We start from the raw sequence: 16,856 nt of genomic DNA, 5'->3' as shown, positions 1-16,856 counted from the left end.
GTTTCAGGAGTGTGCTGTATGAGATGTCCCGTGTGAAGACGGTTTATTCATTTATTTCTGTCTTCTTTTTTTGTGGGTTCAGGGAGAAAAGATGTGGCAATAGGGAAATAGCTTCAGTTGCGACAAGCTTTGGAGGGGTAACGGACAAGGTTGGTTAAGGTATCACACCTGCACCTCTGCTTTGGTTCGCGTGGAAAGTCTCTTGGGATGAAAGAGCGAAGGGAGAAAGAACTAGAAGAGAAATGGAAATCACCTACCTGTGCACAAAGGATGTTTTAAGAAAAAGAAAACAGAAATGAAGGGTTGCACAGAAAAGGGGGACGAACAAAAAAAATTCAAAATTTAAATAAACGTCGAAGAAGAAAGGGGGGAATGGTGTTGATAATCGTAAAGCCTGAGTCCGGAGGGGTTGCAGAAAGGGAGGAGGGGAAACAGAACAAGACTCAGCCAAAAAGGTGGGGAGCAGGAATGGAAGTCACGGAAGCTTCGATTCTATGGCCCCGAGCTTCTTCACTGAAGTTTACTGCGAACCAACTCATGGATTCTTATGGTGGTGTGGTTTCCTTTCTCCTGAATCGCTTCTACTACTGCCTCCCGTTTATTTAATTAATCTCACAGATAATTAAATCATGCTATTTCTATTAGCCAATGCTCGAGACCGATGATGGATCGGATCCTTTCTAAAGATATGATCATGCGCAGTACTACTGCAGACTACTAGTGGAAGTCTTTTGCAGGTCAGAATCATAACGGGCTGGGGGATCGCGCGGATCGGTGTCCACATGAACCAATCGCCTACTTCAATAGCTGGACGGTGGTGTCAATAGTCTCTCTTCTCCAGAGGAACATCGAATGATCGAACACATGGAAAAGGAGACGAAATCAGGGCAGAGCCGGTCTTCCGAAGAAGGGGAGGCGCACGGGTGATGGGCGGGAAGCTTTGAATTCAATGTTGTCTGGTGTTTTGTTCCATGAGGATTCCAAGTGTCTTCTAGAAGGAGGGCTGAAGCTCCAAAAGGGGGTGGATTCCGTCATACTAACTCCTTCCTTGGCTGCGGTTGCACCACTTCATCTATCCTATTTATTTTTCCCTCTCCTGAATTTTTTATTAAATTTAATTTATTACGATTCCCTGAAGAATATCTGGATCAATTATTATTATTATTATGATGTTTATAGCGGTACTTACTCTCAAGCATTGCACGGTCAAAGGACTGGACTGATTCAGGAAGCAAAGGCAGCCACTTGTCAATCATGATGTAGTGCATTTCCCATCCTTTCGATATTACTGGGTGGCAAATCCTCCCCCACCTTTTCATCCCAACTCACTGAGGTCATGATCCTACTTTCTTTCTGACGTTTACGGAACACCGATGCCATCAGCACTCGGAAGAACCTTGGGTCTTTTATCGGTCTGGCCAAAAATGATCTGTTTTAGATGCCGCCGCTTTTACAAGTCGTTTATCTAATCAATCCAACTCCCTTTTTGCTTTAGGGCACGTGAGCATTCCTGACCCTTCAACAATACGCATATATGGAGATTTTCTGTTCAAGTAGCTCGCAAGATTAGGGACCTGAGTATCTGTCATATTACTGTAAAAGTCGAGATTTTAGTGAATGATCACATTCTTGATTTGGTCTCTTGGTATCAATTGAAATAAATATGATTAAAAAAACATAAACTATAAATTTATTGTACAAGCCGATAGTGGAATTTTATCAAAGATGGACAAAGAGCAAACATCACTTATTTAGCTTCTCGGTCCAGGCAGCATTTGACTTCTGCGTAGACTAGTTATTTATGCTTTTTTTGAGGGGGCGCGAAAATGGAAATTCGGAGACTACTGCGGTTCACCATAAATAGAGCTCTATAAAACTACATCAGTAGAAGCCTTGGTCTAGTATTCTTGTCTTCTATAGACATGAAACTGACATTAGTTGCGAACAGCGTAGACCAAATCCCACTTTTCTTGTCCAGTTTACTTATCCGGGTTCAGCACCTTCATCATCTCCCCAGTGGCGTCTCCCCGAGAGCGCATTTTTCACGTGTACTCTAAATGTATTAATTATGCTTGAGTTCTCGCTGTTCCCCCTAAGCTTTCATGAACTATCAGAAACTCGGCATCACATCGTATGCGCTATCGTATACTGCTGGGGATACATTGCACAACTTCACAGCATTGTCTCCAGTCACCTTCAGCGATGGTGGGAGCAGAGGCAATGTATGTTAGTAGTCTCTGTCTCTTTATATGACTAGTAAAAATGGCTCAACGTGGACGATACCCATCATGGGAAACTACTATTGGCGTTGCAAGTTATCGGTATCTACTTTTATTCACCTTAGCTAACTGTATCTTGAAAGTTCAGCCCCTCTTCCCATCTTTGATCAGGATAGGGTTCGGCCTTCTCGAGTTACGCCAAGGTTTGGGGCTATGGTGGTTTAGCTCTTTGCAGTATACTCGCGTAGTTCGGATATGAGCTTTGGGAACAAGACCTGAAATGAAAGTCGAAAACAGAAGGGGAAAAGGTTGAATAATTTGCTCCCTGGCCTTCAACTTTTGTCAAGGCCGTCATCATGCACTGCAGAAAGAAACTGAATACTTCCGCACTGCATAAATTATGAGCTCTTGTATCACCCTTACCCACTTGTTCTTCCCAAGATGACGAGCTACCGAGAGCAAATAAGCCTTTCAAGTCTCAATTACACTGTCAATTGTGATAGTGACAGAGGCAAGGAGCTTGTCTACTGCAAAAATCCAGTATAATGACATTTTTCGTCACGTTTGCTAGGTCGGTCTATCTCACAGTAAGCTAGGTGGCCGTAAAGGTATTTCATGTATCAGTATAGGGAGTAATGGTTCCAGCAACTGCTTGGACTGTCTTAATGCGTAACGGGTTCTCTCTGTCACGCTTTCCTTTTGTTTTTAATCTTGATTTTTTCTTCCAGTATAACGCAACTAATTTGGTTGGTGCCGGCCATGCAGTGGAGGATTCACGTACGGGTTCAAGCTGTTCTGGTTTGTAGTGGGATGACAAAGAATGTTAGCGCTCTTTCTAAATTGAGACAAATTCAGATGGGAAGCAGGGTTTCCAAGGCAAGACTGCCTTTTATATAGTTTTTTCGGAAGTTTGGTTGAGGAGGTGAATTAGAAAATAATAAGAAGAAGAAAACCATATAAATGCTAATATGAATAATATTTTTCTTAAAGAAAATAAAATAAAATAAAAGAGGGGAGGGAAACATAATTCTACATTGTTCTAAGAACCACATTAGAAAACTCGGCCATTGCGAGGGAACAATCAAAACCAAGTAGTAACGTCCCCCGAGCCGGAAACGGCGGCGACCTTTCTCACTCACAGAGTAAATTCCATTGCAGCCGAACGCCATATCGGACTCGACCATTGGGGGTTCTCATTGGAAAGGAATGACTCATATTGTTAAGAACTAACTAAAATTCCATAGCTGACAGCTGTCAAGGGCCAGCGTCTGGACCCGGTGTTCGTTGGTCGTTTATACTTCCTTGGATCTTAACTGAAGGTCTGTGTTACCGCCACCCCGCTTTGGGCCTTGAAAGGATCTTCAGCTTTTCATTCCCAGCCTCTTCAGGCAGGCTGCATTTCTTGTGAAATTTGTGACCCCTTCTGAGACACGGGTTCTCTCAAAAAACAAAGAAGCCATTGGATTCATCAATTCCTCATCCCCGATCCCTTCGACTACGGTTTCGCCTTCCAATTCTTCCCCAAACCGAAGAGATGGGAAGCCACACGTTCCGATGGTAAGTCTGAGCAACTTAATTGAACTTTGTGTTCCTCTGATCCAGTATTTTCACTCAATCCCTTGGTTATCTGGACCAATTTGGAAGATTCCCGCCGTGTTTCCCTGATCTGACTTGAGCATCATCTATTCGGAACTTGGGTTCGATTGCATAGCTGACTGACGCGACTCCTGCATCGGAGATTAGGCCTCACCACGCAAATGAGGTGTATGTGACCGGAACCTTTGATGACTGGGGTAAAACTATCCGACTAGATCGAAAAGGCGATGTCTTCGAGAAAGAGGTTCCGTTACCTGCGACGGAGGAGAAGTTGCATTACAAGGTAAGGGACATCTTCTCTTTGCTTACTAGCATGGAACACTACTCCTACTACTGTATCCATTTCCCGCTTGTTTCTTCCTTCCCGCTGCCAGCCCGATTAGGGAAGGGTATGATGTGATGTACCCGTGCATCGCCTGAGCTTCAATGACGCTGTCCGCGCTCTTGCCGTGGTTTCCTGACGTCATTTGCCGCTTTTCCTCCTCTCAGGCTCCCATGGATTCCCTAATCTTACTTCCCCGCCCCAGAAAATACTATAAAGAATCTCATCTTTCACGTCAGCATGTCGTTGCATTGGATCCACTAACGTCTTTCCACTCTATCTAAAGTTTGTCGTTGACGGCATCTGGACAACCGACCACAGTGTTCCGGAAGAAGACGACGGTAACCATAATATCAACAACGTGCTCTATCCCGATCAGATTCGGAAAGAAAACACCACCAAGAGTTTACAAAACGGCACCGCAGTAATGGCTGGCGTAGCCCCTGATTCTACAACGGCTGCACTGGCTGGCGAAGTCCCCAAAGAGACTCGCAGGGATATCCTGGGCGACGCTGCCTTCTCGTCCACCGCTCCTGGATCGACTACAGCAGAGCTCGCCAAACATGCCCCTTTCGAGCAGCGAGCGAATGTGCCTGGGACGTTCCCAGCGACCCCAGGATCGGAAGTTGAGCAGTTCTCTGTGAATCCTATCCCTGCCTCGAGTGGCCTGGGCAATCCAATCAAGCTAAAGCCAGGAGAGAAGGTGCCTGACCCGAGCACATTCAATACCAACACAATCCACTCTACAGCCCGGACAGATCAAGCCGGATACGAAGCGGATGCCAGCCATCCATTGACTGGGAGCCAATCTAAAGACACCAGCGCATTTGCTGTTCCCCCAGTCTCGAATAATATGATCCCTGAATCTAGCCTTCCCATGGGCCAGGCCAGTCAGGGTTCTTACGACCCTGCCACTATTCAGTCCGCAGCGCCCACATCTACTACTGCAGCTCTTGCCGGTGCTGTTCCCCTTGAATCTCACAAAAGACAGACCGATAGTGGTTCTGGTGCACCTGCGGGTGATGTTCCGGAAGTGGTGAGGCACTCGATGTCCGAGGCTCACGCAGATCCTGAAGCAGCTGCTATCAAGGAGGCTGTCGGAGAAAAGAAAGAGATGGAGCATGAGCTTCAGCAGAAAGTCCCGGTTGACGAATCGAGAGGCACGCCAGCGCCCACTACTGGTGTCACTGCTGCAGCCACTGAAACTGCTCCCCAAGCCACCATATCACACCCTGATTCGGCACAGCTATCGCCGCGGGCGACAACCCCAACGACGAGGCCTGATACGACTTCCGAAGGGGGGCCAACTGTCACGACTGGCCCTGAGACTACTAAGACATCTGAGGTGTCGGGACCTGGTAGTGGCTCAGCTGCCGCAACGGCTGGTAATACTGGAGCGAGTGCAACCAAGACTGCCGAGCCGACACATCCTCAAAACACGAGCGTAGGGGGAACGAATGGTCGGTCGAGTACTCCACCCAAGGACACGTCGCGCAAGGACTCAGGATCTTCGAGTGGCACCCCATCCCAGAAGAAAAAGAGGAACCGTGCCAGTGCGTTCTTCCATAAGCTCAAGGAGAAACTCACCTGAGCTCATATCCCACCGATGGCCAAACGTACGCGCTCGGCCTGTAGCCCAAGCGATCCGTTATTATTACAGTTACGATAATGAGCCGGCAGACTGAATGATTCAAGACTGGTGGGCGGAGGTGTTACTTGATTCTTAATCTGGATACCTTTTTGTTTTGTTGTTCTGCCCGCATGACCTTATACCTACTCTGTTGCGCACAGTTATTGTTACGAGTAATAGTTTAATTCAAGACCAGTGTTTAAGATTGATTGCCGTTCATCGTACAGGAGTCGCACATAATCAAGCCATTACATTCATCTCATCCATCTTGTCGTTTTTAAATCGGTATAACCTCATTGACTTTCTGATTCAACGTGACCGGATACCCCAGCATACTATAGCAAGTCAGCTCGCACCATAGAAACCCGATGAAAAGGGCAAACTCACTCCTTGCCCGTCTGAGTCAAACAACACCCACAAAAGATAGACGCCGGATAACAAACAATCTGCACCCACAGCATGAGTACTACAAACCATTACGGATATGCTGTATTATACAGAGTACATACCGCCGCAACAATCGTCACACAGAACCCTTGACCAGTAATTAGCCATTCATCCTGGTACATGTATAAACAGAGGAAATAGCAATATCGGTCTATACCTAATGTTGGACCAAGGACTTTACAGCGACAGGGATTCTGGTCCGTGCCGCATTGGAAGCAGATGGGGAAGATCGGGAGGAAAGGAACGTCGCACATGATTATGATTAGTTTATTGGAGATAATTGGAGTATGACTGCACGAAGTGGTTTTCTTTTCTGGAAGGCAGGGTGTGGATGATGGTTTTCTACTTCATACTACGGCGTACTACGATTTACTATGCTAGAGGTACTGGAGGAATGATTCATGATGACGACAGTGATTGACATGTAACCTTAGAATATCTTCATAGAGGTGTGAGTGTAAGTTAGATAGTTCTTTCATTCTTGTAAAAAAATCGAAGCAGAAAAGGAAGAATATTCAAAAATTTACTTGTGATATTCGAAATCAGCTTTACCTCCACACTCTTTGCCTCATCCATTAAACCCCAATCTGAAACACACTAGCTCACCGCTTGGAAGGGCTGGCAGAACTGTGAGGGTAATGGCTGTACAGAAAGGGCATACGACCAAGAATTACTAATCATAGTGCCAAGTTAAGTACATCATGTTTGGAAGACAATGAATGGACACGAGACCTGTACTGTGTTACACCGGTTCTGAACAGGGGTATAGAAGTCGTTACTGTATGCGATCATCTTGCAAACCCTAGTTACTATCTCGACAAGATGGCTATTTTTATGCCAATTCTGTAACCACATCATGGATCGAGAGCGCATTTAGATTGTGTAGTCCACGTCCATTTCCATATATCCCATAGTACATTCTTTTCTACAATCCCACATTCCTACTGGGACAGTCCCACTCCACGCGGTGCTGAAACCTCTTCTTTGATAATATGCCTCGTTGCCTAGTTCCCTGATAGCCATCAATACCAACTTCGATTTGGCTGTGTCGTGGATTTCTTCTTCAGGCGTTCTTATCTTTACGCCTGCCATGATGTCCTTCTGTCGATTGAGGTCAATTCCTTGAAGCGGGATGGTGGTCGCTGAGCCTGACAGCCCTAGCCCATGGATCAGAGCTGCATTCTTTGCAGCGATATTTCGCAGCCTCGGACCGTTTGCATCACTGGCCACCAACCACTTGATCTCCCTTAACACTTGAGCGCCCACCCCAGCAGCCTGACAATGCAGCGACACAGCAAACGCGGTGACTTCGAACTTTTGCACTTCTTCTGCTCTCCGCTCAGTCCACCTGAGTTTGCCATTCACTGCCACTCCGATTCTTGCTCCATTGCGTGTATGTTTCAACCTCCCCTTCACCAAAATCTTTCACACTACCCGTTGCAAGCACTTCGCAGAGTTGTGGCTGTTGATCTGCTCCATCCGATGTGACACGGACCAGGACGATGGTGAAGTCGTCAGCGCCAATGATATCTGCTAGTTGTGCCGGATCTGCCATGCGAAGATGACTGGTCCCAAAGATCTCGGGATGTGTATTATATGTTGCAGTATACGAGTCATCCAGGACCTTCTGGATGGCTTCTAGGAGGGGAAGGTTGGACGGGGTGGCCGTGACATGTTCCGGGAGCCGTCAAATTGGAAGAATAGGTTACATTCTGAATCTTCTTGAGTGATGAGAATATAGTGGTTGATTTGGAAGATCTCGTTTGTGTGTAGAGGACGATGCAGGATAAGAGAAATGGATGTATTTTAAATGAAGACGTCCATTATTTTGTAAGGGGTGTGTTCGGTCCAAAGGTCAGCCGTCAGAGCCACTTTCCGCAGACCGTTCCGTCTCCTCGATTACATTCATCGCACAGCCGCCTTTCTCAGTTCGAAGCTATACAGATCTAATTCGGAGCTAGGGAGACGTGGGGGTTTCGGATAAGCCTAATTCCGAAGCAGTTCCTGGAGGTAAAACTGATTTTTAATATTACTGTAGGCTTCTACATTAACAGTCGATATAAAAAGACCGTAGCTTGGCTTGGCTTCTTCAGTGTCACTGTCAAGTGTCAGTGCCACTTGATTAATTCAATCTAGAACCAAGACTAAACCCGCACAAGCCACACACCATCAAGAATACCACCGACACAGCCACATCCACCATGCAAATAATCCCCCAATAATCCAATGACAATCAAATCTCTCAACCAGGGGCTTTGACAATAATCCGAACCAAACTAACAAGATATCGAGTAAACATCACAATTACCCTCGGCTCACCCAGAAATGAGCGCTAAAAGTAGGCATCAATATTTCCCCTTCAATTTTCAATCCCCCGCCCCACTTGCCAACGCTTGGCAATTTGAAAAGGCATTTGGCTGCTGTTTTGTGTCTTCTTTCTCTCCTCATTCCTTGGTTTTTTTTCCCTCTTCTTTTCTGATTTGTCACCGACCTAGGGAAGTTTGATTTGGTTTCGGCCAGCCCTTGTTGTGTTCCAGTTTTCTTATGACGGATTCTTATAAATAGCGCTTAACAGGTCACATTCGTCTCAATTCTCAAGGTCACGATTTACTTTTTTTTGGTTCTTTAAGCCACCCCGTGATCCACTCTTTTTCTCCCGCTCAGCCCTACGCCTTATTTGATTTAAGAAGGCGGCGCGAACCATTTTATCCTGTTCTTCGTGTTCAATCACTGAGTGCTTTGAATACTCTGCGCAAATTAACCAGTCCGACGTATCTCGAAATAACCACACCATTCAAACCCCAAGTCAACCACTCAATCACCCAAAACCGAGAACAGAATAGAAAGAAAGAAAGAAACAAAATGTCCCGCGGCAGCCTCGTCCCCCTCATCATCCTCGTGGTCATCGTCACCATCCTCGCCGTAATCGGCTACATCACTTATTCGATCGTGCAAGAAGTAACCCGGAACACGAAGTCCAAGATGGAGAAGAAGAATGTCCTATGGACAAAGGACGGCATGAAGGTCGGGGTGAAGGAGATAAATAATGAGGATTATCAGGATCGGACTCAGAGGTTTGTTTTTTGCCCTCTCTCTCCTTCTCTTCTCTTCTGGAGATTCTAGGGTTCTGGTTTTACTTGGTTCTTGGGCTAATGGGTGGATAGTGTTCTCGTGAATATGTGGAATCATACTTCGTTTCCGGCTTATAAGAGTCGGTTGTGGAATATGACGCAGCCGGCGGCTGAGGTGCAGCAGGCTGAGAAGAGGAAGGGGTATGTATTCTTTTTTTTTCTTTCTTTTTCTATTCTTTTTTTGGGGGGTTGCTAACGGGTATGGATAGGTACTCGAAGTAAAGTGATTGATTTCCTTACCTTTTTCTGTGGTGGTTGGGTTTCGCATACTTTCTGGTGTTTGTTGGCTTAATTATACATCTCTTGTTATTTTATCTCGTTCATGCTTTCTGTTGTGATACCCGTCCTTCGGTGAAAATCGCCTCAGAATGATTTTACTCTTTTATGATCTTCGCTCTTGCTAGTTTCCAGGTCATTTCTATTCTATCATTTCTTGGGCATGATGATACGATGCATGAACGAAAAAACGTCTATGAAAACAAATGAAGCGAATACATTTAACATATCTCATGGCCGGTTGGCATAGTAATCCTCGTTCTGATTCAACAGATAGAACGGCTCGGGCTTGGGCTCCCAGCTGTCGCCGTACCATATAGGTGTGCTGAGCGTCTTCGGCGTGTCCTCGCGCTTGGTGTCCGAGAAGACATGCTCAAAGGTCTTGGCCCACTGCACGCGATTATTGAGCCCCTCCAGTTCCCAGAGCTCCTGCAGGAAATGCAGCATGGACGTGTGGGTGTACGCGGAGTTGTTGGCGTAGTTGGTGCCGTCGTTGTGAATGAGGGTGTTTGGTTCGATGTATGGCGAGATAATGAACGCAGGAACGCGCACACCAAGACGAGTGAAGTCATATGTAACCGGGCGGCCTTCTGATTCTCCGTCGAACGCGATGCCATCTTCAGGCCGGGGAACGTTGACAGGTGGCGGTACATAGTCTGCAAAGCCTCCGTGCTCATCGAAGTTAATGATGATCAGGCTGCACAGTGAGTCAGTTATCAAGTTCGAAGCTACGCCTAGAATTGAGTCGTACACATTATCCCAATACTTAGATCTCCGGACAGCATCGTATAGGTGCTTGATCATTTGTTCACCAGCTGCCATGTTGCTCTTCGGATGCATCGAATCTATGGTGCAGCATTCGGGGTTGATGTAGGAGAATGTGGGCAATGTGCCCTCCTCAAGATCACGGTAGAAGTCACTGGCGTGGGCTAGATTGTCTATCGCATTGTCTTGAACCCACTATGGACTGTTAGCTGGTGTTTGTACAGTACAGTAGATGGCATTTTCTTACCTTGTACATCCATCCATCGATAATATCCGTTTCGTAATACTGAACCAGCATTAGCTATTGGAGACCCGAAGATAGTGGACCGGTTTACATTTTTCCAACTAATGTTCTTGTTGCTAAGCGCTTCGAAGATTGACGTCGCACAGGTCGTTCCCGTTACGTTATTGAAGAACCCTGCGGCTTGGCCTGCATTATCCACGAATCCACAAGTCGAGCCCGACGTAGCAAATTGACGGTTCGGATTGGTAGGTCCAGGGTGTTCCGCAAACTGTTCCGTCAGTCACGTCTATCATTGTCTCTAGGTTGCGCAATATCCTCACATAGGAATCCCAGAACGCGAAATTCTGGGCAATCTCTGCAAGCGTCGAGGATTTCTTCTCATCGTATGCCTTGATGACAAACGCCGATTCTCCTGGGGTAGCCTGGTATTTCTCTGACTGGCGTTCGATAAAGCCCCCCATGTTGGGGACGTCGTCATTTGTTACATTCCATTTTCGGTAGATTTGATAGGTCACCCCGGCGAACTCGTGATCTGGGTCTTCCAATGGCACTTCCGTCTCGTAGGGCCCGGCACATATATCGAGAGGTTCGCCCCAAACTGTCCAGTTGGGGTTAGTATATTCGTTGCAGTATTTTCGATTGCGCAAGTTGTCAATCTCCGGATGAAAGTCCCAATATCCGGCGATGTTGGAAAAAGAATGGTTCTCCATCATCAAGTAAACTACATGTTTGATCTAATAATATTAATCTTCGTTTAGTCATGGTGACAGTGATGGTCAACTCACGTTTGACCGAAGCTGGCCCCAGACATCTTTGCGGGCTTCATGAGGTAAGGCTGAAGTAGCTGTTGCTAGTGCTGTAATCAAGGCCCAAGTCCACTGCATCTTCCGTTCTTGTATCTCTCGTCATTCGTTTCTCGACACTGCGAGCCCTATCGCAGGGCTCGACGCGCGATATTTATTCCCATACCGCATGGTATTTAGTCGCGTCATACCTGTGGGGAGTCACATTCCAGAGCAAAGAAGGACGATCCACCTTTCATCGTCAGAATCAATTTCCAACAGGATTCTCGGTATGAGGAATCATCGGTGAAGACCAGCTGCAGCCAGTCCAAGCCATGTGAGACATCACCGCAATATGTCTGTTGATCAAGCAGAAGAGTGCTACGGAGGTCTCCGGAGGTCGCGCGAGGAGTTGCGAGAAACGGGATAGAGCGGACGGGCCCTTGCGTCGAAAACGAGCACTATCGAACTAGTAAGTATATTTAGTGGGGTGCCACCGCGTTAATAATTGTAATGTGTGGCTCTGGAATTCTTCATGATCGATTGAGTATGTTGCGAGAACTCAGTACTCCATCGGACTAGTAAGTAGAAACTGCAATGATGGACATGCGGGATGCAAGGACAAGTTCCGTATCACGTCGGAATCCATTGTGCTGTGCTACCCTCGGACAACTAATACTTCTGCAGTGGATCAGCCAGCATCCAGAGTTTAGATATGACTCCAACATGATAGGTTGGAGGTACTTGTCGGATGGGCCCTTGCGAAGGGGATACTAAACCTGATGTGGGATAGTTGCCTTAGTCGAAGCTTTCCAGGCACCCCACCCGGTCTTCTGGGGATTTGGACGAATCACGTCCCCACGTGCCAAGAGATCCCCTCATTTGAGGCAAATGACCGCCTCTTCTCTTCACGCACGTTGTTGGTCATTCTCCCTTAATAGGCTCTGTGGCAGGTGACACTGGGGCAGTCGGCACAATTTCTTATCAAATGTGCACTGTGCATTTACTAATTCCCACTCCCAGTGGAGCATACCTCCAATGCTTGTTACTGGGGTATATGTCCCGTGGTACTCTCATTTGACCAGATTCTCTCGCTCTTTATCGGCTTCCTCTCTTGTCCATGCTTCATTGTGACACTAGATAATAGTGCGACCCACTGGGAACAGAGAATTTTTACCTACGTAATTATATAAACCCATCTTCCCGTCAGTGTGTTCCCGCCATCACTTGACTCTTTCGAAAGTAACGACTGTACATAGTCCTAGTGTTCCAAGGTCGTCGCACACCACCATACCACCATGTCAATTTCCTCCATCAGGGGCCTTCTCTCGACCTACTCCCCGGTCTCGGAATTCTCGCCGGACTTGGAGAAAGAATACCAACTGCCCCTTCGAAATGATTCGTCAAGCGACCTCGAGTCCTCAACCGAGGAGGCAAAGCCCAGTCGGCCAAAAACGGAGAAAGCGGACTCTAAAGTCATTGACGGTCGACTGGTGTCAGATGCCATTATCGGTCTTTCCGACGGTATGACGGTGCCGTTTGCTTTGACTGCGGGACTGTCTGCATTGGGAGATACAAAAGTGGTGGTATTTGGTGGAATGGCTGAACTCATTGCGGGTGCCATATCCATGGGTCTAGGAGGGTATCTGGGAGCAAAAAGCGAGGAGTAAGTAGAACCAGCGTGACTTGAAAGACCACTTTCACTAATAAGTTTGTGCAGGGAATCATACCGCGCAACACTGAAGGAGACTGAAAGTCAAACCATGACGGATCCCGCCGGGGTGACTGACACAATCTCCGATATCTTCGCTCCCTATGACCTTCCTCCCCACCTTGTCTCCGAACTCACAAGACATCTTTCGACCTCCCCGATGCTCCCGTCTTTCCTCATGAACTTCCATCATACTCTTCAAGAACCCTCCGGATCGCGCGCGTTTATCTGCGCTTTGACGATCGCCCTGGGCTATTTCATCGGTGGCTTCATCCCGTTACTTCCCTATTTTTTCGTTGGGCCGAATGATGCCTTCATTGCGCTGCGTTGGTCTATCGCTACTATGGTCGTGGCGCTGTTCTTGTTTGGATATGGCAAGACATGTTTCGTGAGCGGTTGGAAGGGCAGTCGCAATGTTCGACGCGGGCTCATAGGTGGTTTACAAATGGTCTTGGTTGGCGGTGTTGCAGCGGGATCTGCCATGGGTCTGGTCAAGGGTTTCCAATTAATGGCCTCTGGTGGTAGTGATGGTGGAGAGCACTAATACTCCATCTACATCTTTTGTTTATATTCTGTTACTTGGCTTGGTTTCGGCGTTATGGGTAAAAAGGCATTGGGTATGGTAAACGGGTCGTAGAGACTGGGTATATACATTATTATAAATCCTGTAAATTTGAATTATAAAAGAAAAATCAAAAAGTTCAAAACCTTAAATTAAAAATTTACTGACTATAAATTTGCCAACCGCCACCGTTACAAAGCGCCAAAAACTATTAGCGCTACGATAAAGCTCTTCTTACCAAAGCAAGATTCTGGATCGCCGCCAGACCATAAAGCGACGAAAGATTGGTTGATATCCAGCTCGCTTCCTCAACGTTTACAGGGACGAGACATCCGGTTACCGACCGGCTGACCCATGGCAGATCCGGCGCATAGCCATCACCATTATAAAACTCCTTCCAGGAACGTTGCTCTAAGCCCAAGTCTTCTAAGCTATTGGCCGCATATGCCGTCAAACGAGAATGTCCCTGGCGCAATATCAGATTTCCAAAACCTACTCCGTACCGTTGTGTCTGATCCTCTGCGGTGGCATTGAAATAGAGACAATAATCCAGCCATGCTTTCTCGAACCCCCCCGGTAAATCATTTGCTAGGGAATCGATAAGCACCGCACAGATTTCAAACAGGCCGAACATGGCGGAAAGATGGGATACTTGGACGACTCCTTGGTTTGACAAGTCGTGAGACGGAGGATGGATTTGCCCAGTTTGGGTGTTGTAAAGAGCCATCCCAGTCACGAAGCCATTGTGAAGTTGGGATATCCCCATCATAGACGAGAACAGCTTGCTTTTCGCCTCCTCCCAACCAGGTGCTCGTCTCTCCCAGGCGATGAACCATGATGCTGCAAAGGCTGACCAGTCGGTTCCCAAAGAGATTGATACAGCTCCAGCGGTAGGTTCATAAAATTCTTTATCCCGTCTCACCTTACGGTATGGATCTAGAGCTAAGAAGGTCTTTTGTGCATGCAGGGTCTCGTCTAATAGCTCGCCAGTGCGTTCATCGCCTCCAGTGAGGTAGAAGAAGATCCATCTATACAGGGCATTCGATATGCGAGCTTGCTTGCAGCTATCGCTCCAGTGCTGGACTCCGTGTCGGGTTCCAAGCCCTTTCCATGGCCCGATATGGTACACGTCCACCTCTCCTGTGTGCCTGGTGAGGGCCTCAGCTAGGCGGTATACGTCCTCCCTACTCGTCTGCAGGAAGTATAGCCAGAAAAATAAGTCAGGAGAGAGTTCGGAGTTGTCCCATGCATAGCCTCCTATATCATAGCACCAGGCGTGGCGGTCTCCGTCGTACGTGTGCATGATGTCCCCATGATCCCAGAAGCCGTACCATCGGCGCTGAGATATCTGTTTCTTGTAAAATTCGAAAAGAAAGTCAAGGTTCCGGTTAATTTCCGCTTCTGCAGGTGTGGTATTCTCTGTGGAGACTCTCCTTGACCAAAATGTGCCTAATGCGCCTGTTTGTAGGATATACTCAGGATCTGGAATCACCACGGGTGGGTTCCGCATATACTGTACCGAACTGCTTAGCTGTGCAGACGTTGGAGTATGGTCAAAGGCAAAAAGAAAGATTTCATTCGTCCGTGCAATGCCATAAGGCGTTCCTGTCCCATGTTCCCAATCTTCATATGTGATACGCAGGGCATCAAGCTCATCGTCATAGGTTTCTTGCCCCAGTCCGTCATGGTACGGGCGAAGATCCATTGCATGTGCGGATGGACTATACAACCACAACGTGATTTCTCCAGTGGCTTCGTTGGCATGTCGAATATCCAAGCCAGTCGGGTATCGTTCCCAGAAATAACGCATACCCAGCCCTAAACCTCCTCGAGTTGCACCACCAAGGTATGCAAGCCCGCCAGCTTGAGTACCGCCAGGAATATTGACCCAGCTGTGTCCTGCTGCAGTTCTTTTCTTCATAGTATATCCGTCTGGCGATAGTTGGGAGATACTGTAATCGTTCCAGCACGGTACCCACTTCATATATTTTCCAACCTCGTCATGCCAGGTATCCATAGGAGGAAGAGGCTCGCCATTAACCTGAGCCGTGCGGACACTTGACCCTGGATCTCTGCGAAGACCGGTAACACCCTGAACAGCCTCCCCAAAAACGCCATCACCAACACCTGCAAAACGGACGTGCCGGTTATAGGGCAGCTCATCTTTCAACGGAACATCAAACTGGATACCGATTCCCTCAATGAAGCTTGTTTGTGGGTCTCCATCATACGTGATTGTATGGACAATCTGGATGATATTTGAATTATAGTACAAATAGAATCGCAGACTGAAAGGGAGCCATGATGCTCGTGAACGGCCGTCAATATCAACCGCACGGTGGCTTCCGCGTACAGTCAATAGAGCCCTTATGGGGCCTTCCTGGTCAATATTTATGCTTTCAATGCTGCTCAAAAATTGGTGGTTACTTGATGTATCTTTCTCCGTCAGAAGCGATGTTTTTGAGAACACTATCAGCCGGCCATTTTGGCCGATTGTGGTCCCATTATCCAGGACGATACTTTTGATTATTTCTGAGCCGGTAGTTGGAAAGACCACGCGGACCTTGCCAGTGTCAACCTCTATGAAGTCTGCACAGGCATCCCGCTTTATTGAAATACCTGCGTTAAGAGGCTCGAGATGCTTAGGTGTCGTCGGGATTGCTTCCACGGAATAGCTGTCAGCCACGTCGGTATCGGCCGCAAAGGCATGCGCGGTCCATTTGATTGACCCATCTGGCCAGTACGCGATTACCCATGATTGCAAAGCGATGGATTTGTTCCTATGACTAGAACAAGTGAAGGCGGTTCTGTCAGGCCAATACTTCCCACGGGGCCAGGGGACGCCAAAAGTCGCACTAGAGTTATCCTTAATATAATGCCGTTCAAGGCATTGGAGCTGAACAGCCTTGTTATTCGTCGACATATTATGGAACACCATTCTCAAGCAACGTGCTAGGATGTAGCTCTGGGCGGCCGCCACTTTCAGTTGTTGTCTAGGGTGGTTCACAATTTGAAGAATATTATCCTTTCGCCTTCTAGATGAGCCATCGACTTATTGTCAGAAGAGGGTTCCAATGCGTTCAATTTATCCACCAACCATAAATTCGAAGCTTATCAAGAAATTTTGCGAATAACAATTACTGGTTGATTCATAGAGCCTATTTGCACTAA

At 47.2% G+C, this 16,856-nt stretch overlaps 8 protein-coding genes across 8 annotated transcripts; 3 read left to right on the top strand and 5 right to left on the bottom strand.

The window, feature by feature from the left end:
- Positions 1-882: 882 nt before the first annotated feature.
- F9C07_2663 (uncharacterized protein) lies at positions 883-1,319 on the bottom strand (the record flags this gene model as incomplete). The annotated part of the gene is made up of 3 exons (XM_071510993.1): positions 883-991; positions 1,042-1,096; positions 1,190-1,319. The coding sequence occupies 3 exons, from the start codon at positions 1,317-1,319 to the stop codon at positions 883-885; spliced, it is 294 nt and encodes a 97-aa protein (XP_071363858.1).
- A 2,434-nt stretch (positions 1,320-3,753) lies between these two features.
- Positions 3,754-5,728, top strand: F9C07_2277668 (uncharacterized protein; the record flags this gene model as incomplete). The annotated part of the gene is made up of 3 exons (XM_071510255.1): positions 3,754-3,776; positions 3,963-4,098; positions 4,424-5,728. The coding sequence occupies 3 exons, from the start codon at positions 3,754-3,756 to the stop codon at positions 5,726-5,728; spliced, it is 1,464 nt and encodes a 487-aa protein (XP_071363857.1).
- Positions 5,729-6,243: 515 nt separating this feature from the next.
- Positions 6,244-6,468, bottom strand: F9C07_2665 (uncharacterized protein; the record flags this gene model as incomplete). Its single annotated transcript, XM_071510994.1, has 2 exons — positions 6,244-6,302; positions 6,372-6,468. The coding sequence occupies 2 exons, from the start codon at positions 6,466-6,468 to the stop codon at positions 6,244-6,246; spliced, it is 156 nt and encodes a 51-aa protein (XP_071363856.1).
- Positions 6,469-7,553: 1,085 nt separating this feature from the next.
- On the bottom strand, positions 7,554-7,769 carry F9C07_2666 (uncharacterized protein; the record flags this gene model as incomplete). Its single annotated transcript, XM_071510995.1, has 1 exon — positions 7,554-7,769. One exon carries the CDS (start codon positions 7,767-7,769, stop codon positions 7,554-7,556), a length of 216 nt encoding a protein of 71 aa, XP_071363855.1.
- A 1,307-nt stretch (positions 7,770-9,076) lies between these two features.
- On the top strand, positions 9,077-9,567 carry F9C07_2225967 (uncharacterized protein; the record flags this gene model as incomplete). The annotated part of the gene is made up of 3 exons (XM_041284782.1): positions 9,077-9,288; positions 9,379-9,486; positions 9,555-9,567. 3 exons carry the CDS (start codon positions 9,077-9,079, stop codon positions 9,565-9,567), a joined length of 333 nt encoding a protein of 110 aa, XP_041142963.1.
- A 285-nt stretch (positions 9,568-9,852) lies between these two features.
- Positions 9,853-11,514, bottom strand: F9C07_2198383 (PLC-D; the record flags this gene model as incomplete). The annotated part of the gene is made up of 5 exons (XM_071509432.1): positions 9,853-10,318; positions 10,373-10,559; positions 10,634-10,898; positions 10,951-11,364; positions 11,416-11,514. 5 exons carry the CDS (start codon positions 11,512-11,514, stop codon positions 9,853-9,855), a joined length of 1,431 nt encoding a protein of 476 aa, XP_071363854.1.
- A 513-nt stretch (positions 11,515-12,027) lies between these two features.
- F9C07_1259423 (VIT family-domain-containing protein) lies at positions 12,028-13,785 on the top strand. The gene is made up of 2 exons (XM_041289847.2): positions 12,028-13,078; positions 13,133-13,785. The coding sequence occupies exons 1-2, from the start codon at positions 12,711-12,713 to the stop codon at positions 13,665-13,667; spliced, it is 903 nt and encodes a 300-aa protein (XP_041142961.1). The 5' UTR covers positions 12,028-12,710; the 3' UTR covers positions 13,668-13,785.
- A 117-nt stretch (positions 13,786-13,902) lies between these two features.
- Positions 13,903-16,623, bottom strand: F9C07_2670 (uncharacterized protein; the record flags this gene model as incomplete). The annotated part of the gene is made up of 1 exon (XM_041284775.2): positions 13,903-16,623. One exon carries the CDS (start codon positions 16,621-16,623, stop codon positions 13,903-13,905), a length of 2,721 nt encoding a protein of 906 aa, XP_041142960.2.
- Positions 16,624-16,856: the final 233 nt, after the last annotated feature.

The sequence above is a fragment of the Aspergillus flavus genome, chromosome 2 (assembly GCF_009017415.1).
Source record: "Aspergillus flavus chromosome 2, complete sequence".
Taxonomy (NCBI): domain Eukaryota; kingdom Fungi; phylum Ascomycota; class Eurotiomycetes; order Eurotiales; family Aspergillaceae; genus Aspergillus; species Aspergillus flavus.
The sequence above is the reverse complement of the archived record's forward strand: the minus strand, read 5'-3'. Positions and strand labels throughout refer to the sequence as shown.